Source organism: Cervus canadensis, chromosome 7, assembly GCF_019320065.1.
Source record: "Cervus canadensis isolate Bull #8, Minnesota chromosome 7, ASM1932006v1, whole genome shotgun sequence".
Classification (NCBI taxonomy): domain Eukaryota; kingdom Metazoa; phylum Chordata; class Mammalia; order Artiodactyla; family Cervidae; genus Cervus; species Cervus canadensis.
The window spans coordinates 14,861,256-14,886,257 of record NC_057392.1 but is presented as its reverse complement, the minus strand read 5'-3'; the positions used below and the strand labels follow the sequence as shown (position 1 = coordinate 14,886,257).

General features: G+C 36.8%; 1 protein-coding gene across 2 annotated transcripts in view; it reads left to right on the top strand.

The window, feature by feature from the left end:
* The window catches only part of DNAJC13 (DnaJ heat shock protein family (Hsp40) member C13), a 152,751-nt gene that overhangs the window by 5,129 nt on the left and 122,620 nt on the right, over positions 1 to 25,002 (top strand). For both annotated transcript variants that reach the window (XR_006270511.1, XM_043474402.1), the window contains exon 2: positions 21,467 to 21,547. Coding sequence is in view for 1 of the 2 variants with exons in the window: in XM_043474402.1 (XP_043330337.1) it covers positions 21,480 to 21,547 (68 nt within the window). In the remaining variant the exon portion in view is untranslated. The remainder of the gene's footprint in view (positions 1 to 21,466; positions 21,548 to 25,002) is intronic.

The window sequence follows — 25,002 nt, the reverse complement described above, 5'->3', positions numbered from 1 at the left end:
TTTAAGCAGTGTTCACAGATTTAGCACATGCCGTTTGATAATATCTTTTTTGCAGTTAATAACAATTGGAGCTTTTAATGACCAGATTGATAGCAAAACCCCTAAAGTAATCTAAATTATTTTGATGTTCTGATTTTTTCAAGTAATAATTGTGAAAACATCATGGAAGGATTGATAAGGTATGAATATAGGGACTTTCTCTAGTGAGTAATAAGTTCTCTGTGTGTGTATATGCTCAATTGTGTTCTTTGCAATCTCATGGACTGTAACCCACCAGGCTCCTCTGTCCGTGGTACTTTCTAGGCAAGGATACTGGAGTGGGTTGCCATCTCCTGCTCCAGGCGCTCTTCCTGACCCAGGGATGGAACCCGTGTCTCTTGTGGTTCCTGCATTGGCAGGAGGATTCTTTTACCACTGCACCAGCTGGGAGGCGCCAGTAAATTCTATACTAATTATATTTAAGCTTCAATTCTTACACTAGTCCTGTGGGGTTTCTTGATCTCTCAAACTTATACAGAATATATTTTGGATGTTCATCAAATCTTAGAGTAGATGAGCCATTTTCCTCCCGAAACTTATAGCTACTAGGTTTAATTTTAAAAGTAGAATTTTCTTTTCTTTTCTTTTTTTACTTACTTGATAGACTTGGGAGTGTTCTGTAAACTGTGAAACTCTATGGCAGAGTTAGGAATAATAGGGGTTTTTTGGAAAGAGACAAACCAGAAATTTACATGTTGTTGCTGTTTTGTATTGGGTCAAAGAAAGGGAAATTGTAGCCACTTAAACTCTTGTCTTATACTAGTATTAAGAGAACAGTATTTGGGTATTAAGATGCTTACTGTCTTCAAGTTATATTTGCTATATGCCTAGGAAGTTTATTCCCCCATTATGTGTTTACTATAGTGTTAAGAAAAACAAGTTGAAATGTGGCAGTTAAAAATCTCTTTTACCATTAGCGTCTGTGAGAGCAAGATTATTAAGTGCCTGTGAGCTGAAGAACAGTTTATTGAATTAGTATATTTTGTTCTTGCATAAACCAATTTAGATTCAAAAATGAAATAAAAATTTGTGTCTAGAAAGCTTTAAGAATGTGTGCAAACTAGAAATACGTAAATGATCACTACTGCTGATTTCACAGAATTGCTTAAGTGAACACATTTCTTAGTTGTTTTTTTCCTCTTCCCCCGAGGTGAATATTTCAAGGCATTTTTAAATTTTGGAAAGGGGAGAGTCATAACCATGTATCTTCCCTGGCAAAAACATTATTATTATTATTTTACAACAAATAGAGATCTATTTGTGAGAAATAAGAATTATCCGTTCAGATGTAATCTAAAATATGAAGAGATAGGTATCTTTTTCAGTATTTAATTTACATTGAATGGGAAAGGCCAGCAAAATTAACTGCTATGGTGTATATGCTTACTTCTCCCCCCATTGAGATCATGTTAAGTGTTTCTTCTGATTTATGGGTTGCTTTTGAATTTCTCTTGCCCTTTTATTTCATGAATATATATTCAGTTTCTAAGTAGAGAGGAATGGATTTTATAAAGAGAATGAGGGAATCTTAGATTAGTTTTCCCTACTCTATGATGGTAGAAGTATTTGAAAGTTCATTTTGGCTTTGAACTGGCTTTCTTATAATATTTATCTCTGAAGTTCTTCAGCAAGTAAAGAAAACTAAGACAGAGTGTACTAAAACCTTACTTAGTGATCTATTTTATAGCTGTTTAAAGATTCCTGTATGGTAGATGTCATTCACATTACTGATTTGTTGTTTATTTAAATGAAAAATACTTCTGTCTACACTTGAGTTATATATTAAAACATAAAGATTAAAAATTTAAAAACAGGGTTAAAGGTCATATCACTTTTCTCTCAGACACAGCACATTCTAAGACAGTCTAGTTGTAGCTTTTTAATATGGGTAAAAATTAATGTTCTGTTAACCATTTATATATTTTTTTACCTTTTATTTGAAACTGACCTAACCTAGAGATATAATTCACTTAGGTTTTGAATCCAGTTACAAATAAAACTAGGCTCTTTAAGAAGCCAGTAATAACGGATTCTCTCTTTGGTCATTACTTGGATCAGCCTTTGCCTTAGCAATGGTTTTCCTTCTGTATTTTCAGTAGGACGTAGATGTATGGGGAAATACTATGTTCACAAATTAGTTTCTATCATGTGACTATCTACCATATTTTCAGGTGTAATTTCACAGTGTAGCAGAAAAACAGTGTTCTGTTGCAGGTCAGAAAATAAAGGCAAATGTAGTTTTCCCCCAACATAAAAGTTTTCACCGACAGCCACGTTGAAAGGAATTTACATTAGACACCCATATTTTTTTGAGGCATTTCAAGACAAACTCATATTTTTAATTCATTACTTGAGAGTGAGAGCGAAATGATGAAAGAGTTTATTCTTTCATTTTGCAAATTCAAGGTGGAAAGTTAGTATCTTGTCTGCTCTTTGGAAGTTTTCATACTTGTGTAAAAATCCTTTCCAGTTGGTCATGCAAAGTGTGTGCTTTGAAGGCAAATAGCCTTGATTAAAACCATTTCCTTCATTCATTCACTAGTGTATTATTTTTCTGAGTATACTCATTCATCCTGGCTAAGTAAGGTTTCTGTGTGAGTTTTTACTGAACACAAGCCATACACATAGACTTAATTTTGCTGTGTGTGCAAATTCTTTTGCTTATACCCTGACTGCCTGACTGTTATCTGCTTGGAGGGCTCCATGGTAAAGCATTCACCTGCAGTGCAGGAGACACAGGTTCAGTCCCTGGGTCAGAAAGATCCCCTAGAGGAGGAGATGGCGACCCATTCCGGTTATACTTGCTTTGGAAATCCCATGGACAGGGGAACCTGGCAGGCTATATATATAGTCCATGGGGTCACAAAAGAGTCAGACAGGATTTGGGACTAAATAGCAACAGTCTGCTTAAGTGTTTGTAATGCTGAGTCCCTTCATACTGCTTTTTGTTCTTAGTGTCATTTTGATGTAGGTGTCTCTCAGTGAACTCTCAAATCCTGCACTTTTGTGTCAAAATCATATTGTCCAAAAGATTGTACTTATTTTATGTGTAAATGGTTTTAAATGGATTGTCAGTTTTACTGCCAGTAATAAGACTGTGAAAACCTCAAGTGTTAATTGAAAGGACGAAGCAAGGGACTCATTGAAAAAGGTGAATCTAGCCAGAATTCCTGAAGTCTGTCTTGAATTATGCCTTGAATTTGACTTTTAACCCTTCGCACAGGTCTTTTAAAAGACAAACTGAAAAGTTGCAGAAAAGCTCTGTTAGTGGTGTATTATTAGGATATAGAATGAGAACAAGTGAAGCCAACTTGCAAAAATTAGAGATCTTTTCTAGGTGATTTAGTTACAAAGGGCTTGTATACTTGAGTTTTTATCAAAAAGATCTTTGAGAATTTGAAGTGGGACTGTCCTGCAGGAAAGGAGGTGAAATTTAAGCAGTAATTAGTTTGAACACAAAAGCTCTTGCTAATTTGAATAGCACCTCAACAACTGGCAGGATAGCAAATATTGATGATACTGATGATAGCTGCTACCAAGATCTCATCCAACAATTTTTATATTTTTTTAGCTGGACAGTTTGCTGTTATTTATGGAATGTGCCTATAAATAACTGTTATGGTCCTACACCTGAGACTAGAAATTCTGCAGAGTTTTCATCACTATTAGTGGGAATTATGGTTGCTTATTAGTTTTTACTGATAAGCAACAGTTCAAGGACCACTTTTTGAACTTATTTAAGAAATATACAGAGGAGATAATTGAATGGGGATTATTTTTATGGAGTAAAATTCTTTTTTCCAAAAGTTTCATAAGCTGTAACTTAAAAGACATCAAACATAAATTTAAAACTGTTAGGTTGGTTTCATAGAATTCAGCAACACATCAAAAAGCTCATACACCATAATCAAGTTGAGTTTATTCCAGGGATGCAAGGATTCTTCAATATATGCAAATCATCATTGTGATACACCATATTAAAAAATTGAAAGATAAAAACCATATAATAATATCAGTAGATGTAGAAAAAGCCTTAAAAATGCAGCACCCATTTATGATTAAAACTCTTCAGAAAATGGTCATAAAAGGAACCTAACTCAACATAGTAAAGGCCATATATGATAAGCCTACAGCAAACATTATTCTCAATGGTGAAAAACTGAAAGCATTCCCCCTAAGATCAGGAACAAGACAAGGGTGTCCACTTTAACCACTGTTATTAAACATAGTTCTGAAAGTCCTAGCTATAGCAATCAGAGAAGAAAAAGAAATAAAAGGAATCTAGATTGGAAAAGAAGAAATAAAGTTCTCACTGTTTGCAGATGACATGATATTGTACATAGAAGACCCTAAAGATAGTATCAGAAGATTACTAGAGCTAATCAGTGAATTTAGCAAAGTCACTGGATACAAAATCAGTACACAGAAATCATTTGTATTTCTATATACTAACAATGAAAACTCAGAAATTAATAATCTGTCCCATTCACCATTGCAACAAAAAGAATTAAATACCTAGGAATAAACATACCTAAGGAGACAAACTGACTCATTTGAAAAGACCCTGTTGCTGGGAAAGATTGAGGGTAGGAGAAGAAGGGGACCACAGAGAATGACACGGTTGGATGGCATCACTGACTCAATGGACTTGAGTTTGGTTAAACTCTGGGAGTTGTTGATGGACAGGGAGGCCTGGCGTGCTGCAGTTCATGGGGTTGCAAAGAGACACAACTGACTGACCTGAACTGAAGGAGACAAAAGAACTGTACACAGAAAATTATAAGACTAATAAAAGAAATCAAAGATGACATAAATAGATGGAGAGCGATTCTATATTCCTGGGTAGGAGGAATCAACATTGTGAAAATGACTATACTACCAAACACAATCTACAGATTCAGTGTGATTCCTATCAAATTACCAATGGCATTTTTCATAGAACTAGAACAAAAAAATTCACAATTCATATGGAAGCACAAAAGAGCCTGAATAGCCAAAGGATTCTTGAGAAAGAAAGATGGAGCTGGAGGAATCAACCTTCCTGACTTCAGATTATACTACAAAGCTGCAGTCATCAAGACAGTATGCTACTGGCACAAAACAGAAATATAGACCAATGGAACAAGATCGAAAGCCCAGACATAAACCCATACACCTATGGGTACTTTATTTTTGACAAAGGAGTTAAGAATATACAATGGGGCAAAGACAGCCTCTTCGATAAATGGTGCTGGGAAAATTGGACAGCTTCATGTAAAAGAATAAAATTAGAACTTTTCCTAACACCATACACTCAAAAGGGATTAAAGACCTAAATATAAGACCAGAAACTATAAAACTCAGAGGAAAACATAGCCACAACACTCGATGACGTAAATCAAAGGAAGATCCTCTATGACCCACCTCTAGAGTAATGGAAATGAAAACAAAAGTAAACAAGTGGGACTTGATTAAACTTAAAAGCTTTTGTACAGCAAAGGAAATATAAGCAAGGTGAAAAGACAGGCCTCAGAATGGGAGAAAATAATAGCAAGTGAAACAACTGGCAAAAGATTAATTTCCAAAATATACAAGCAGCTCATACAACCCAATACCAGAAAAACAAACAACTCAATCAAAAAGTGGGAAAAGACCTAAACAGACAGTTCTCCAAAGAAGACATACAGATGACTAACAAACACATGAAAAGATACTCAACATTGCTCATTATTAGAGAAATGCAAATCAGAACTACAATGAGATATCACCTCACACCGGTCAGAATGGCCATCATCAAAAAGTCTACAAACAATAAATGCTGGAGAGGGTGTGGAGAAAAGGGAACACTCTTGCACTGTTGGTGGAAATGTAAATTGATACAGCCATTATGGAAGACGGTATGGAGATTCTCTAAAAAACTAGGAATGAAACCACCATATGACCCAGCAATACCACTCCTAGGCATGTACCCTGAGGAAACCAAAATTGAAAGAGACACATGTATCCCATTGCAGCACTATTTACAATAGCTAGAACATGGAAGCAACCTAGATGTCAATTGACAGAAGAATGGATAAAAAAGTCGTGGTACATATACAAAATAGACTATTACTCAGCCATCAAAAGGAACACAATCAGTTCTAATGAGGTGGATGAACCTAGAACCTATTATACAGAGTGAAGTAAGTCAGGAAGGGAAAGATAAATATCATAATCTAACGCATATGTACAGAAACTAGAAAAATGGTACTGAAGAATTTATTTACAGGGCAACAGTGGAGAAGCAGACATAGAGAATAGACTTATGGACGTGGGAAGAGGGGAGGAGAGGTGAGATGTATGGAAAGAGTAACATGGAAACTTACATTGCCATATGTAAAATAGGTAGCCAATGGGAATTTGCTGTATGGCTTAGGAAACTCAAAGAGGGACTCTGTATCAACCTAGAGGGTGTGATGGGGAGGGAGGTGGGTGGAAGGGGATATATGTCTACCTATGGTTGATTCATGTTGAGATTTGACAGAAACAGCAAAATTCTGTAAAGCAGTTATCCTTCAATGAAGAAAAAAAAAAACTATTAGGTTGGTTTCAGGTAAAAATACATTTCTAATGATTGAAATTTCAAATGCCTAACTGGGAGATATTTTAAATGTAGTAAATAAAATTGATGCTTATAGTTGACTTAATTTTTTAATTAAAAAATATCTTTTAAAATCTTATCATGATTATCTTGGCTTATCTTTTATATTCTTTTTGAAAGCATTTTAGGAAAACTGTAAGAAATAATAATAATACCCTGATGTATTCTACCTAGTTTAAGAAATATGATATATTGGTATAGTTATTTTTGAATGAGCAGGTTAAATCAGCATTGTATGTTTGGAAGTAGAAATTCTAAGTGACACATATTGGTGATATACATTGAGTAATACACAAGGACTGAAGTTAGTAGATAAAAGACTTAGAAAGGATCAAGTAACTTAATAACTTTACCTGCTATATATCTTAAAAAATGCCTGGCCTACAATTAATCTTGAAAATGAAAGCTGTAGTAATAACATTCAAAAAAACTATTATGTATCTGGGGTAATATATTTAAAGTACAGTAGTAATTATTATGATTGCTAACAAAAATACTAACTACATTTTTGAGTGCTTATTCTGAGCCAGATATCACACTAACGGCTTTATTCAGATTATCTCACTTGGTCCTCACCATGGTCCTTTGAGACAAGTACTGTCATCTCTATAGACGAACTGGGATTCTGAGAAGTGAAGAAACTTTTGTTCAAAGTCATACAGCCAATAAATGATGGTTACCACTAGTGTGTCTTTGACCGTAAGTAAAATTTTAAAAATTCACCACTTTTACCTTGGTGATAGATTATTAAAACAACTTTATTGTATATCTTACTAATAGTAGCTTCTTGGCCTAATCATTAGTTAATGTTTAGTGTGTGGGATAGCCACTCCAATATCTGTGCTACAGGGAGATTCTTCCCAGATAGAATCATCACCTACCACTGCACTTGGAGGAACCCTAGACTTGCTGTTACTCATTTTCCAATGGTTCTCTTGCAATTATTCCAACTCTCCCTTTAAGTGATGCATAGTCAAGCACAGAATATTCTTTTTTTCTTTTTTTTTTGCATTTTTGAAGTATTTGTGCATTACCATCATCCACTAGTCAGTTATTAATACCTTTTGTTGTTGTTCAATAGCTCAGTCATGTCTGACTCTTTGCCGACCCCATGGACTGCAGCATGCCATGCTTCCCCGCCTTTCACCGTCTCCCAGTGCCTGCTCAAACTCATGTCCATTGAGTCAGTGATGTCAACCAACCGTCTCATCCTCTTCTCCTCCTGCCTTCATCCTTTCCCAGCATCAGGGTCTTTTCTAAGGAATCAGTTATTTCCATCAGGAGGCCAAAGTATTGGAACTTCAGCTTCAGCATCAGTCCTTCCAATTAATATTCAGAACTGATTCCCTTTAGAATGGACTGGTTGGATCTCCTTGCAGTCCAAGGGACTTTCAGGAATCTTCTCCAGCACCACAGTTCAAAAGCATCAATTCTTTGGCACTCAGCTTTCTTTATGGTCCAACTCACATTTATATATGACTACTGGAAAACCATAGCTCTGACTAGACGGACTTTTGTTGGCAAAGTAATGTCTCTGCTTTCTAAGATGCAGTCTGAGTTTATCATAGCTTTTCTTCCAAGGAGTAAGCATCTTTTAATTTGATGGCTACAGTCACCATATGCAGTGATTTTGGAGCCCAAGAAAATAAAGTCTCACTGTTTCCATTGTTTCCCCATCTATTTCCCATGAAGTGATGGGACCAGATGCCATGATCTTAGTTTTTTGAATGTTGAGCTTTAAGCCAGCTTTTTCATTCACTCTCCTCTTTCAGTTTAATCAAGTTCTTTAGTTCCTCTTTGCTTTCTGCCATAAGGGTGGTGTCATCTGTATATCTGAGGTTATTGATATTTCTCCTGGCAATCTTGACTCCAGCTTGTGCTTACATGCTGGCTTACATTCAGTCTGGCTTACATGATCAGCTATTCTACATACAAGTTAAATAAGCAGGGTGACAGTATACAGCCTTGATGTACTCCTTTTCCAATTTGGAACCAGTCTGTTGTTCCAGTCCATGTTTGGTTCTGACTTGCTTCTTGACCTGCATAAAGATTTCTCAGGAGGCAGGTAAGGTGGTCTGGTATTCCCATCTCTTTAAGAATTTTCCACAGTTTGTTGTGGTCGCAAAAGCTTTAGTATAGTCAGTGAAACAGAGGTAGATGTTTTTCTGGAATTCTCTTGCTTTTTCTGTGATCCAGCAGATGTTGACAATTTGATCTCTTTAGCCTTTTCTAAATTGAGCTTGAACATCTGAAAGTTCTCAGTTCACATACTGTTGAAGCCTAGCTTGGATAATTTTGAGCATTACTTTGCTAGCATGTGAAAAGTGAAGTAGCTCAGTCGTGTCGGACTCTTTGCCATCCCATGGACTGTAGCTTACCAGGCTCCTCCCTCCATGGGATTCTCCAGGCAAGAATACCGGAGTGGGTTGCCATTTCCTCCAGGGGATCTTCCGGATCCAGGGATCGAATCCAGGTCTCCCGCATTGCAGGCAGACACTTTAACCTCTGAGCCACTGTAGCTTTCCACCATTGGGTGTAGTTGTGCAGTAGTTTCAAACATTCTTTGGCACTACCTTTCTTTGGGATTGGAATGAAAACTGACATTTTTCAGTCCTGTGGCCACTGCTAAGTTTTCCAAATTTGCTGGCATATTGAGCAAAGCACTTTAACAGCATCATCTTTTAGGATTTGAAATAGCTCAACTGGAATTCCATCACCTCCACTAGCTTTGCTCATAGTATTGCTTCCTAAGGCCCACTTGACTTCTCCCTTCAAGTGGTCTGGCTTTAGGTGAGTGATCACACCATTGTTGTTACCTGAATCATTAAGATCTTTTTTATATAGTTCTTCTGTGCATTCTTGTCACCTTTTGTTAGTATCTTCTGCTTTTGTTAGATCCATACAGTTTCTGTCCTTTATTGTGCCCATCTTTGCATGAGATGTTCCCTTGCCATCCCTGATTTTCTTGAGGACATCTCCAGTCTTTCCCCTTCTATTGTTTTCCTATATTTCTTTGTGTTGATTACTGAGGAAGGCTTTCTTATCTCTCCTTGCTATTCTTTGGGACATTTAGATGGGCATATCTTTCCTTTTCTCCGTTGCCTTTTGCTTCTCTTTTTTTCTCCTTGCTATTTGTAAGGCCTCCTCAGACAACCATTTTGCCTTTTTGCATTTCTTTTTCTTGGGGATTGTTTTGATCATCACTTCCTATACAATATTATGAATTTCTGTCCATAGTTCTTCAGGCACTCTGTCTATCTGGTCTAATCCCTTGAATCTATTTCTCACTTCACTGTATAATGATAAGGGATCTGATTTAGGTCATACCTGAATGGCCTAGTGGTTTTCCCTGCTTTCTTGAATATAAGTTTGACTTTGGCAATAAGGAGTTCGTGATCTGAGCCACAGTCAGCTCCTGGTGTTGTTTTTGCTGACTGTATAGATCTCTCTACATCTTCATCTGCGAATAATATAGTCAATCTGAATTAGATATTGACCATCTGGTGATGTCCGTGTGTAGAGTCGTCTCTTGTTTTCTTTTTTCTTAATTTATTTATTTTAATTGGAAACTAATTACAATATTGTAGTGGTTTTGCCATATGTTGACATGAATCAGCCATGGGTGTACATGTGTTCCCCATCCTGAGCCCTCCCCATCCCATCCCTCAGGGTCATCTCAGTGCACCATCCCTGAGCACCCTGTCTCATACATCGAACCTGGACTGGCAATCTGTTTCACATATGATAATATACATGTTTCAAAGCTATTCTCTCAAATCATCCCACCCTTTGCCTTCTCCCACAAGAGTCCAAAAGACTGTTCTTTACATCTCTATCTCTTCTGCTCTCTTGCATATAGGGTCATTACCATCTTTCTAAATTCCATATACATGCATTAGTATACTGTATTGGTGTTTTTCTTTCTGACTTACTTCACTCTGTATAATAGGCTAAAGTTTCATCCACCTCAGTAGGAGGGATTCAAATGCATTCTTTTTAATGGCTGAGTAATATTCCATTGTATATATGTACCACAGATTTCTTATCCATTCATCTGCCGATGGACATCTAGGTTGCGTCCATGTCCTAGCTGTTGTAAACAGTGCTGCGATGAACACTGGGGTACACGTGTTTCTTTCAGTTCTGGTTTCCTTGGTGTGTATGCCCAGCAGTGGGATTGCTGGGTCATATGGCAGTTCTGTTCCAGTTTTTTAAGGAATCTCCACACTGTTCTCCATAGTGGCTGTACTAGTTTGCCTACCCACCAACAGCAAAAGAGGGTTCCCTTTTCTCCGCACCCTCTCCAGCATTTATTGTTTGTAGACTTTTTGATAGCAGCCATTCCAACTGGCGTGATATGGTAACTCATTGTGGTTTTGATTTGCATTTCTCTAATAATGAGTGATGTTGAGCACCTTTTCATGTGTTTGTTAGCCATCTGTATGTCTTCTTTGGAGAAATGTCTGTTTAGTTCTTTGGCCTATTTTTTGATTGGGTCGTTTATTTTTCTGGAGTTGGGCTGCATGAACTGCTTGTATATTTTTGAGATTAATTCTTTCTCAGTTGCTTTGTTTGCTATTATTTTCTCCCATTCTGACAGCTGTTTTTTTACCTTGCTTATAATTTCGTTCATTGTGCAAAAACTTTTAAGTTTAATTAGGTACCATTTGTTTATTTTTGCTTTTGTTTCCATTACTCTGGCAGGTGGGTCATAGAGGATCCTGCTGTGATTTATGTCAGAGAGCGTTTTGCCTATGTTTTCTCTAGGAGTTTTATAGTTTCTGGTCTTACATTTAGATCTTTAATCTGTTTTGAGTTTATTTTTGTGTATGGTGTTAGAAAGTGATCTAGTTTCATTCTATTACAATTGGTTGACCTTGTTAAAGAGATTGTCTTTTCTCCATTGTATATTCTTGCCTCCTTTGTCAAAGATAAGGTGTCAATAGGTGCGTGGATTTATCTCTGGGCTTTCTATTTTGTTCCATTGATCTATATTTCTGTTTTTGTGCCAGGACCATACTGTCTTGAAGACTGTAGCTTTGTAGTAGAGCCTGAAGTCAGGCAGGTTGATTCTTTCTCAAGATTGCTTTGGCTATTCGAGGTTTTTTGTATTTTCATACAAATTGTGAAATTATTAGTTCTAGTTCTCTGAAAAATACCATTGGTAGCTTGATAGGGATTACATTGAATCTATAGATTGCTTTGGGTAGTATACTCATTTTCACTCTATTGATTCTTTCGATCCATGAACATGGTATATTTCTCCATGTTTGTGTCATCTTTGATTTCTTTCATCAGCGTTTTATAGTTTTCTATATATAGGTCTTTTATTTCTTTAGTTAGATTTATTCCTAAGTATTTTATTCTTTTTGTTGTGTTCTTGAAAGGGTGTTTTCTATGACCAGTGAGTCCTCTTGGAAAAACTCTGTTACCCTTTGTGTGCTTCATTTTGTACTCCAAGGCCAAACTTGCCTATTACTCCAGGTATCTCCTGACTTCCTACTTTTGCATTCCAGTCCCCTATGATGAAAGGACATCTTTTTTTGGTGTTAGTTCTAGAAGGTCTTGGAGGTTTTCATAGAACCATTCAGCATCAGGTTCTTCAGCAGTAGTGGTTGGGGCATAGACTTGGATTATCATGATATTGAATGGTTATCCTTGAAAATGAACAGAGGTCATTTCGTTGTTTTTGAGTTTGCACCCAAGTACTGCATTTTGGACTCTCTTGTTGACTATGAGGACTACTCCCATTTCTTCTGAGGAATTCTTGCCCACCATAATAGATATAATGGTCATCTGAATTAAATTCACCCATTCTGGTGCATTTTAGTTCTCTGATTCCTAAAATGTCAAGGTTCACTCTTGCAATCTCCTGTTTGACCATTTCCAGCTTCCCTTGTGACTCATCTGGTGAAGAATCCACCTGCAATGCAGGAGACGTGGGTTCAGTCCCTGGGTTGGGAAATACCCTGGAGAAGGGAAATGCTACCATTCCAGTATTCTGGCCTGGAGAATTTCATGGACTGTATAGTCCATGGGGTCACAAAGAGTTGGACATGATTGAGCGACTTTCACTTTCACAATTTACCTTGATTCGTGGACCTAACATTCCAAGTTCTTGTTCTGTATTGTTCTTTACAGCATGGGACTTTACTTTCACCACCAGACACATCCACAGCTGGGCCTGGCTTTGGCTTTGTCTCAGCCTCTTCATTCCTTCTGGAGTTGTTTTTTCTGTTCATATTCAGTAGCATATTGGACACCTACTGACCTGGGGAGTTCATCTTTCAGTGTCATAGCTCTTTGCCTTTTCATACTGTTCATGGGGTTCTCAAAGCAAGAATACTGAAGTGTTTTGCCATTCTCTTCTCTAGTGGAGCACAGTTTGTTAGATATTAATACCTCCTCGTCTAGAAATACCTCCTTAGGGTCTGAAAGTGTTAACGTGGTTTCCACACTGGTTGTCTTCATTAGATGAAATGACTTTATCACAAATGATTGAGGTTTTTAGTATATAAAATAGATTTACTTGAAATTAGAGAGGTTAATAGCACACTGTTGGGAATTAGGTCCCAAATCAGATCTCATTAATCTGCTTGTTTTAAAAATTCATTGTTAGTTAGAATAGTATTTTTCTGTTGAATTTACAGAGATCCTGAAATCACCGATTGGTAGCATATTTCTTTTTTTTTTTAATATGTATTATTAAAGGAGAATAATGCTTTACAATATTGTGTTGGTTTCTGCCATACATTAACATGAATCAGCTATGCACATGTCCCCTCCCTCTTGAACCTCCCTCCCACCTCCCTTACCATTCCACCCGTCTAGGTTGTCACAGAGCATCAATTTGAGCTCCCTGCATCATACAACAAATTCCCACTGGCTATCTGTTTTACATATGGTAATGTATATGTTTCCATGATACTCTTTCCATTTTTCTCACCCTCTCCTTCCCCCACTATGTCCACAAGTCTGTTCTTTATGTCTGTGTCTCTATTGCTGCCCTGCAGATAGGTTCATCAGTACTATCTTTCTAGATTCCATATATTTGCATTAATACAGGATATTTGTCTTTCTCTTCCTGACTTACTTCACTCTGTGTAATAGGCTGTGGGTTCATCTACCTCATTAGAACTGACTCAAATGTATTCCTTTTTATGGCTATTACTCCTTTGTATATATATATACCACAGCTGTTTTATCCATTCATCTGCCGATGGTCCTCTAGATTGCTTCTCCATGTCCTAGCTATTGTAAATAGTGCTGCAATGAATATTGGGGTACATGTGTCTTTTTCAGTTATTGTTTTCTCAGGTGGATGCCCAATAGTTGGAGAAGGAAGTGGCAACCCACTCCAGTATTCTTGCCTGGAGAATCCCATGGACAAAGGAACCTGGCAGGTTACAGTCCATGGGGTTGCAAAGAGTCAGACATGAGTTAGCGACTGAGCATGCTTGCATGCCCAGTAGTGGGATTGCTGGGTCATATGGTAGTTTTATTCTTAGTTTTTTAAGGAATCTCCATACTGTTTTCCATAGTGGCTGTATCTATTTACATTCCTATCAACAGTGCAAGAGAGTTCCCTTTTCTCCACACCCTTTCCAGCATTTATTGTTTGTAGACTTTTTAATGATTGCCATTCTGACTGGTGTGAGGTGATATCACATTGTAGTTTTGATTTGCATTTTTCTTAATAGTGAGTGATGTTGAGCATCTTTTCATGAGTTTATTAGCCATCTGTATGCCTTCTTTGGAGAAGTGACTGTTTAAGTCTTCTGCCCTTTTTTTTTTTTTTTTTCTTTCTTTGCCCACTTTTTGATTGGATTGTTTGTTTTTCTGGTATTGAGCTGCATGAGCTGCTTGTTTATTTTGCAGATTAATCCTTTGTCAGTTGTTTCAATTGCTTTTATTTTCCCCCATTCTGAGGGTTGTCTTTTGACTTTGTTTATAGTTTTCCTTTGCTGTGCAAAAGCTTTTAAGTTTAATTAGGTCCTGCTTGTTTATTTTTGTTTTTAATTTCCTTTACTCTAGAGACTGAATCATAGAGGATTTTGCTGTGATTTATGTCAGATTGTTCTGCCTATGTTTTGCTTTAAGGGCTTCATAGTTTCTGGTCTCACAGAAGGTCTCTAATCTTTGTGTGCGGTGTTTAGGAAGTATTTGAATTTCATTCTTTTACATGTAGCTGTCCAGTTTTCCCATCACTACTGATTGAAGAGACTGTCTTTTCTCCATTTGGTAGCAGATTTCTGTAGTCATATATTTGTTTTGAACACTTTTTTTTTTTTAAATTAAGCTTATCTATAATGGATGCCTGCTCAGTTGTGTTTGACTTTTTGCGACCCAGTGGACTGTAACCTGCCAGACTTCTCTGTCCATGGAATTTTCCAGGCAAGAACTAGAGTGGGTTGCTATTTCCTGCTCAGCGGATCTTACTGACCCAGGGATTGATCCCGCATTTCCTGCCTTGGCATGCATTCTTTACCACTGTGCCACCTGGGAAAGCCCAAGTTTATCTATGGATGGAAACATTTAAAATATTTATCTTTATATGGTAGAATATTTCAATCCTGGAGACATCCTCTTTGTTGTATTTCTTTTGCCTTGTGTTGATTATGGTAATTTGTTTAACTGCTTAAAATTGTGAGTTTCAAAGTTGTTTTCAGCAGGTGCTTAATCATATATCCAAATGAAGATAATAATTGGAACTAGTTCTAAATTAATCTAGGAATGTGCTGTCATTAGGTCTGTAATTACATGGTCAGAATAAATTTATTTTTATTTTCTAAATTTAAAAGAGAATTTTGTTTGTTTTTGGCTGCATCACATGTGGGATGTTAGTTCCCCCACCAGGGAATTGACCAGAGAGTGAACCCATGCCCCCTGCAGTGCAAGCAGGAAGTCCTAACCCTGGACCACCAGGGAGTTCCCCATTGATTCTCTAAATGTGAGGGAAGGTATTACTATTATAGTTTAGTTTAAGTGTGGGGTTAAGCAGTTTGAGTTCAAAAGCTTGGCCCAGCCACTTAACTTTTGTTACATTAGTGAAGTGATTTCATTCTTCTAATTCTCAGTTTTCTTGTCAATAAAATGCAGATCATCATACCTGTACCTTAGTTGTTATGGAGACAGTGAGATATGTAAGTAGGTTGTAAATGCTATGTGTCATCATTAACACATGATGAGTACTTAGTAAAACCTGTGCTGGGTGCTCAGTCATTTCAGTCTTGTCTGACTCTTTGTGACCCCGTGGACTGTGGTCTGCCAGGCTCCTCTGTCCATGGGATTCTCCAGGCAAGAATACTGGAGAGGGTTGCTATGCCCCCCTCCAGGGGATCTTCCCGACCCTGGGATCGAACCCACATCTCTAAAGTCTCCTGCATTGGCAGGTGGGTTCTTTACCACTAGGCCACCCGGGAAGCCCTAATAAAACCTAGTTGTTGCATGATTTCAGGGCATGTCATAAATTTTTTGATCAGGGGCACCTCCCCTCTCCAATTTCAGGATTTAAAATCGAAAAGCATTATCTTAATTCAGGTGTGTAGGCACTAATAAGAGCTTTGAATTAACCTGTCATTTCTGGGGCTGACTTGGCTACTTAGGTAAGTATTTCTTCCCTTCCTTATCTCTCCAGTATATCCTTATCTAAATATAACATGACTGAAGGTGAGCTTTTCAGATTGAGGAGTGGTTTTCTTCTGTAAAGCACACTTCCATTTTACTAGTCTTAGCCTTTTTTGGACTGTTGTTCAGGATTGGATGCAAAATAGCAGTATCACTTGTTGCTTCCTAAAACATGAGACATAAATTGTCAGGTGTGCTGATTTTGGCCATGGGCACTTCTCTTGCTGTCCAGAAAAGCCTTTAACTCTACATTATATTTTTTTTGTTAGGATTGTAATCTGCATCAGGAATACAGTATTTTTTCTGACAGGCCAAGGTAGTGGTTTACTTTTTGAATTTTTAAAATTTAATTTTGGGGAGATAAAAACACTTAACATAAGACCTCCCCTCTTAACAGATTTTAAGTATACAATACATTATTGTTCACTATTTAGGCACAGTGCTATACAACAGACTCTAGAACTTACTCATCTTGCATAACTGAAACTTTATACCCATTAATTAGCAACTCCCCATTTCCCCTCCAACTCAGTCACTGACAACTACCATTCTACCTTCTTCTCTGAGTTGAACTATTGTAGATAATTCATGTAAGTGGCATTAGTCCTTCTGTGACTGGCTTATTTCACTTAGCATAATGTTTTTAAGTTTCACTGATATTATTGAAGATTGTAGGATATCCTTCTTTTTTAAGACTGAATAATATTGTGTATACCACATTTTCTTAATCCATTCATCTGTTGGTGGACATTTAGGCTGTTTAGACATCTTCACTTTTATAATTAATACTGCAATGAAAATCGTTGTGCCATCTCAGTGTTGTAGCCTCACATTCCGGGAAACAAACTCACTCAGAAGAACAATGCAGATAGTGGAGTGCAGTATATTACACTGGTGGGCCCAAGACAGAGTCTCCTCTTAGCCAAGGCCCCGGACCAGTTTTTGTGAAAACCTTATATACCCTAAGTGTGTGCCCAAACCCAACTCCCCAAATTCCCTGAAACTAGTCTGAACAAAGGGAAAAGAAAGATCCAATCAAAGTTAACCCATGATTCATATGCCTTAAGCCTAGGTAGTTAACAGTGGACAATTATCAATAGGCCTGTGGTCATACCCCAATAAGCATAATAGAATGTATGATTCTATTTGATTACACAGATAGTTAGGGTATTCTTTTAGGCAACATAGAGCCCTAGGGCTCTTCCTTCTGGGGGCCTGGTTTTCCAGTTGGTATGTTTCCATAGATACTGGGCATATAGCTCAAAGGCCACAGTTTGGCCCAAGACGGAGTCCTGCTTTCGAGATAGAGCCTGTTCTGCTTCCTCCTTCATTAGAGGTCCAAATTTCAGTTCTTTTGGATAAATACTCAAAGTTTGATCTCTGGGTCATGTGATAATTCTGGTTTTTTTGGCCACATGCAGCTGGCAGAATCCTAGTTCCCTGATGAGGGATCAAACCTGGGCCCACAGTAGTGAAAGCCTGGCCCCTTCCAGGGCCCAAAGATTGGGCTCTTGTCTAACACTGGGAAAAGAATTGTCTGAGGAGACATGTGCTGACAAATCAAGAGACTTTATTGGAAGAGGGCGCCCCAGTGGAGAGCAGCAGAGTAAGGGAACCCTGGAGAACTGCTCTGCCACATGGCTTGCAGTCTCGGGTTTTATGTTGATGGGATTAGTTTCTGGGTTGTCTTTGGCCAATCATTTTGACTCAGAGTCCTTCCTGGTGGCGGACCACATTGCTCAGCCAAGATGGATGCTAGCGAGAGGGATTCTGGGAGGTAGATGGACACGTGGTGTCTTCTTTTGACCTTTCCTGAACTCTTCCAGTTGGTGGTGGCTTATTAGTTCTGTGTTCTTTACCAGGACCTCCTGTCGTAAAATAACTCATGCAGATGGTTACTAGAGAGCCTGGCTGGCGTGGGTGGTTTTAGTCAGTGGTTTACCCCTAACAAAAGCATCAAGTCTTAACCACTAGGCCACCATGGAATTCCCTAATAATTCTATTTTTTAATTTTTTGAGCAACTTCCATACTGTTTTCTATAACACACCATTTCACATTCTCATCAACAATGTACAAGGGTTCCAGTTTCTTTACATGCTTGCCAGAACTTGTCTTTTATTTTTTTGATAATAGCCATCCTAACAGGTGTGAGGCAGTGTCTTGTACTTTTGAGTTTGAGTTGCATCTCCTTAATAATGACATAGAACATCTTTTCATATCCCTGTGGACCATTTGTGTGTCTTCAGGTTTATATTAATTTTATATTAATGTGTTATATCTTCTCATCCTTTATCCCTCTATCTATCCTAACCTAGGAACTTTCAGGTGTCTAGTGCTTTTATCACCCCTGAATTCATAAGCCTCCAAAAAGTTGTAGCTAAGCCTTCTTAATTCCCCTCCTAAAAGATTTGTTTGAGTTACTTTTTACCCCAAATCAGTGATACTTATAAGATCATTCTTTAGGTTTATTTTTTTAATTCTTCAATTTTCTTTGTTGTTACAAGATTATTTTCCCACAGACTCCCTACAGATTTATTAGATCATGTCCTAAGTTCTTTGTGACTGTCATTTTAAAATTTTATATTTTTCTGTCACTTTCCTTTCACAGTCCCTTGATGATATCTGCCAGTCTTCACTCAAATGCATTTTCTTTCTTGTCAGTTTCTCCTAGATAGGCCAGAGTTCAGTCAGTCATTCCAATCTTAAACTGTGAACTCAGAATCCAAACTCTACTCTTCAGTGTCAGCCATTTACCTTTTCTGTCCTCCTTTTTTTTCTGCCCCCTCCCGCTGCCATCCTTCAGTTACTATATATGAGGGGAAACTACCATCTGTAGACCTATAATTTTTCACTTTTTTGACACATTTTGAGAGATCTTCTCTAAATTTCTTTCCCGCAATATCATTTACTACAGATGACTCAGAAGGCAGGGACAATGTTTGCTAGTTTAATAATTCTTGGTTGGCTGCCTGTGTCATTTCAGATACACGATCTAGAAAAAAACAGAACAGCACACCAGCTGACAGGTCTATATTTAGCTGTCTATACACACTAGTAGGAAGATGTCATTGGCTGTTAAGAGAAATTTCTGGTGACAATAAAAGGTTTCTCTAAATTTGCTATTACTTGTGGTTCTCTTATTATTCCTCAGAGCATGAATTGATGTTTTTCCAGAAGGTTTGACAAAACCTTATTTGGGAGTACCTGTTAGCAGTGACTTAGCATGCATGCATGGAAACAGCACACATGTCCATCAACTGATGAATGGTTAAACAAAATGTGGTGTTTCTATACAATAGGAAACTGATGCATGCCACAACATGGATAAACTTTGAAAATGTTTCGCTTGTTATGCTAAGTGAAAGAAGCCAGTCACAAAGACAACGCATTTTGTAATTCTTTTTATATGGGATTCCATAATAGACAGGTCCATAGTGACAGAAAGTAGATGGTTGCCAGGTAGCGGGTGTGAGGGGGACTGGGAAGTGGCTGCCAGCAGGGTTTGTTTTTGGAATGATAAAAATAGTGTATTGGTTATAGAACTCTGTGAACATACCAAAACCTCTGAATCATACACTTCTAAAGAGGTGAATTTTAAGGTGTGTGAATTGTCTCAGAAAGCTGTTATAAAAATGGTTTTGAATGAAAAATAGTTTTATTCTATTTATGAAAAGAATACTTGTTGATTAAAAAAGTTTAGACATAAAACGATGTGAAGAAAGCTAAGTAAGCCATAATTCTAACCATTCAGTTTGCATTATTGACACTTTATGTATTTTACAATATTTTTTAGAGTGTATTTCTAATTATTAAGGGTAGGAAGTAGTACCCAAGTGACAAAAGAAGTAAAATGATCATATTGATGTTTACCCTGTATTCAGTATGAAGCAAATGATATAATATTTTCAGAATTTATCATTAGTCTTTCATTAGTAGCCAGTTTATACAATGAGATGTGTAAAGCTAGATAAACTGAAATTTTTTCGTGAGCTAAATGGATTCTGGATTTTATACGCTTCAGGTTTACAGTCAACAAACTAATCTTGAAATCTTACATTTAGGATTGTCCCTCTTCCTATGGCTGTTAGGAAGCTCATACCATGTGTGATGTATCATACAAGTCAGCAATCCTCAACTGTTCTATATCCTGTTTAATCAGAGCGTTCACTAACCAAACTGTAACAAACATTTCTGAACACTTAATTTCTGCACTTGTCTTGATGTTTACAACTACACTTTGAGTAACATTGTTCTTTTGTGACTTAAAAATCTTTTTCTCAAGAATATTTAATTCCTTGGAAAAAGGTTAATATTCTGTGAAAACGCTAAGTGGTATAAATGACAGTCTCAATTTTGTTTAAAAAGACGTTTTTGTTTTTGTTTTTTTCCTAGCTGGAAGAAGGAAAGTTAGCATCTTTGGATGCTAGGATGAAAGATGAGTTACTTTATGAACATTAACAATGTTTTTACTATGTTCTTAAATTACTTTTGGGCTTCCTTGGTGGCTCAGACAGTCAAGAATCTGCCTGCAATGCAGGAGATCTGGGTTTGATCCCTGGTTTGGGAAGATCCCCTGGAGAAGGGAATGGCAACCCACTCCAATATTTTTGCCTGGAGAATTCGTGGGCAAAGGAGCCTGGTGGGCTACAGTCCATGGGGTCTGAAAGAGCTGGATATGACTGAGCGACTAACATTTTAACTTTTACTAAATTACTTTTATAATGAGAATATTGTTCAAGTTAAACCTTACTTATTTATAGTAAAAGTTCCCTTTAAAGTGACAGTGGCAGCAAGATGGCCGGCACTTAGCAGCTAGACAAAAACCTTTTAGAATTGGTTTGACACTTGAGAGTCATGTGTTAAAATATTGTTTGGCAATGTGAGATTTAAAGATTCATTTACTTTAACACTTTTTACTAGATTCTCTATTCTTGGGATGTTGATATGAGGGCAGTTCTTGTCCTCAAACTCAGCGTAGTGGAAAAGAGCTGTGACAATATAGTGTGCTAAAGGCTTTTCTGATAGAGAGTTGAACAGACCATCCTTATGGTCTTGTAGAAAAAAAGGGTGTCTTAAAATCAGTACCATGTGGCAGTCTGTGAAAGTATGGTGTGGGAGATTCAGGAAAAATTCTTAAGGTTAGCACTATTACAAAATTTACCCATATTTTTATCTTTCAGGATTCAGCACAAAATGAACATTATTAAGGAGAATAAGGATTTAGCATGTTTCTACACAACAAAACATTCATGGAGGGGGAAGTAAGTATTTGTTGATTTTACTTTTCTGTGCCTCTATAAAGTATTTTCAAAATTACTTTTTCTTTTGATATGTTTGGTTTTCTCTGTTTTCGGAAGGAATTTGGATAAGAACTAAAAGGAAAATAAACTGATTATCCATAGTCTTGAATGCTATCACTTAAGGATGAGTTTTTGTAGTAGTGGAGTGTTAACTTCACAACTTTATCACCTAGAGATGAGCCTACATGTTATCAATGCTTTTTCACATCCATTTGACAAAGAAAATATGCCAATAGTGCATTTTGTATTTTTTCTTTTAACCTGTAATTAAATTTAAAAATTGGTTTTGATCTTTTCCTTGGGACGGGTTGATGACATTTTTCAGTAACTTGCCTGGTCAGACTGAGGTGTAACTGGTTTCTGTTTCCTGCTGCAAAATGAATAGTAATTCCTAGCCTTCTGATTAATATAAGGATTAAATAAATTGATATGGAGTTGTGTGAAGGTTTTAAAATTATACATTAAATACATTCAGTATTCAATGAATGGCAATTTTTGATCATTACAAAAAAGTTTAGTCTGTTGTTATTTTGAGTAGTAATAAGTAAAATGAGTATGCCACACTTTGACAAATAGGTGACCACATTATTCCAAATCAGGCCTCAGACTAAGATAAAAATGTGACATGTGCACAAAGCCAGTAATTTTAATTCTTCCCTCCTACCCCCTTGGAGGATGAGGAGAGAGTGGTGTAATTCTTATTCTTAACTTTCCATTTTTTAGGTAATAGTGTTGTTACTTCTTAGAATGGTGCAACATCTGAATTCTGTAGTGTTTCTGGTTTGCATTAATGAACTGACTAATTTTGAAAGATTTGAGTTTAATTTTGTTTCCTTTTAGAAGCTCAGTTGTATGAGCTGCTTAATTGTTATCCTTGTAGAATACTTGTCTTGAAATTTTTTTCTTCAGTTAACTTCATTAAGCAAAGTTAGAATATTGGCATATCCAGAGTAGTATGACTCTCTTTAGTTCTTTCAGTAAGCCTTAAAAATGTTGTATATTTAAATGATCCTAATTTTTTTCTCAAATTTTAGATTGCTCTAATCATCATAATATAACTTTTGTTTTTAAAATGTGATTATAGCATTCTCTTGAATTCTACAAAATAACTATAATACTTTTTGCTTTGTGAGCTTGTTGTAATTGTGATCATCTGGAAAAAAATTTTTAATGTTCTTAGTGGTGACTATGACTTAAGACAGTCCTTTTTTTTTCCTTTCTTTCTTTGTAATTATTTGGAGCAAAACTATTTCTTTGCTGCAAGCACAGTTCCTTCCCTCTAATTCACACCTTGAAATTTGCTTTGTTTTTATAACAGCTTTATTGATAAAATTTATATAACATAAAACTTTTTAGGGTGTACAATTTAGTGGTTTTTAGTATATTCGTAGAGTTGTGAACCATCACAACTCTCTTTAGAACACTTTCCTCACCTCTCAAGAGTATTCCTTTAAAAATATTAGCAGTTCCTTCCCTCCCTTCTCTTATTCCCTGCATCTGGCAGCCTCTAATCTATTTTCTGTTTCTGTATTTGCTTATTTAGGACATCTCATATAAATGGACTCATCGAATATGTAATCTTTCATGACTGTCTTCTTTCACTTAACATGTTATCAGGGTTTATCCATGTTGTAGTATGTGTCATTACTTCATTTCTTTTTATTGTCAAATGTATTGTATGGGTATGCCACATTTTGTGTTGATGGACATTTATATTATTTCTACTCTTTTACTGTTATGAGTAGAATAGCGCTACTATAAATGTTCACGTAAATGTTTACTGTTATGAATAGAATAGCGCTACTATAAATGTTCACGTACACGTTTATATTTCCAGTTCTCTTGAGTATGTACCTAGGAGTGGAATTGATGGTATATGGAGTTATATAGAAGTATATGGTAACTCTGTGTTTAACTTTTTGAGGAACAGGCAAACTGTTTTCCAAGTGGCTGCAGCATTTTATAATCCTGCCATCAGTGTATGAGGATTCCAATTTCTCTACATCTTTACCTACACTTGTTATTGTCTGTTTTTTTATTTTAGGCATCCTAGTGGGTATGAAGTGGTATCTCATTGTGGTTTTGATTTGCATTTCCCTGATGACTAAGATGTTGAGTATCTTTTCATGCTTATTTGCCATTTGTGTATATATCATGAAATGTCTGTTCAAATCACATACCCATTTTTTAACTGGGTTATTGGTTGAGTTGCACGAAGTCCTTATGGATTGTGAATACAAGTCTCTTACAGAGATATGATTTGCAGTTTTCTCCTGTTTGATGGTTTATCTTTTCATTTTCTTGATGGTGTGCTTTGAAGTATGAAGTTTTTAATTTTGATGAAATCGAGTTTATCTATTTACTTGAGCTTTTTGTGTTGTTAGCCATTACATAATTCAAGGTCTTAAAGATTTATTCCTTTGTTTTCTTCTAAGAGTTTTATAGTTTTGATTTTGGATAACTTTTGTATATAGTGGGTAGTAGGGATCCATCTTTATTTTTTTGTATGTGGATATCTAGGGCTTCCCAGGTGGCTCAGTGGTAAGCAGTCCAATCCTCCTGCCAGTGCAGGAGATGCAGGAGATGTGAGTTTGATCCCTGGGTCAGCAAGATCCCTTGGAGAAGGAAATGGCAACTTACTCCAGTATTCTTGCTGGGAAAATTCCATGGACAGTGGAGCCTAGTGGGCTACAGTCCATGGGGTTGCAAAGAGTTGGACATGAGTGAGTGACTACACTTTCACTTTTCTTTTCAAAGGTCCTACATTTCCTAGATAGTGATAGTTATTTCATTGTGTTATATACATTATTGTGTGGCACTGAATTTTTTATTATATTACTATTGTATGTAGCCCTTTTCTGGTGGCTCAGCCGGTAAAGAATCTGCCTAAAATTCAGATGACCCAGGTAGGGTCGGGAAGATCCCCTGGAGAACAGAATGGCAACCCACTGCAATATTCTTGCCTGGAAAATTCCATGGACAGAGGATCCTGGTGGGCTACAGTTCATAGAGTTGCAAAGAATTGGACACGACTGAGTGACTAACAACAACAGTTTTATGTAGCCAATTCTAAGTTTAAAGTATTTCTCATAGGTCTTATGAAAAAATAAATGCCCCCACATTGAAATTTTTCTGTTGTTTTGGAGTTGCTATATGCACCTTCTCTTTAGAACATATATCTGCATACAACAAATTTTGTGTGTGATATGGGGGCTTTAGGGCCTCAGTTTTAAGAGATTCCATCTCAACCCCAACATTTCAAAAAAATGTTATTGGTAGTGACAGTAAAGATGGTCAAATATTTTTTTTTCTCTTAGTATACCTAAATTAAAGATAACCTCTCCAGGTATTTCCCTTGGGGATATTCATGTCACTTATTTCATGTTACCTTTATAATAGTTTTCATATGTTTCACT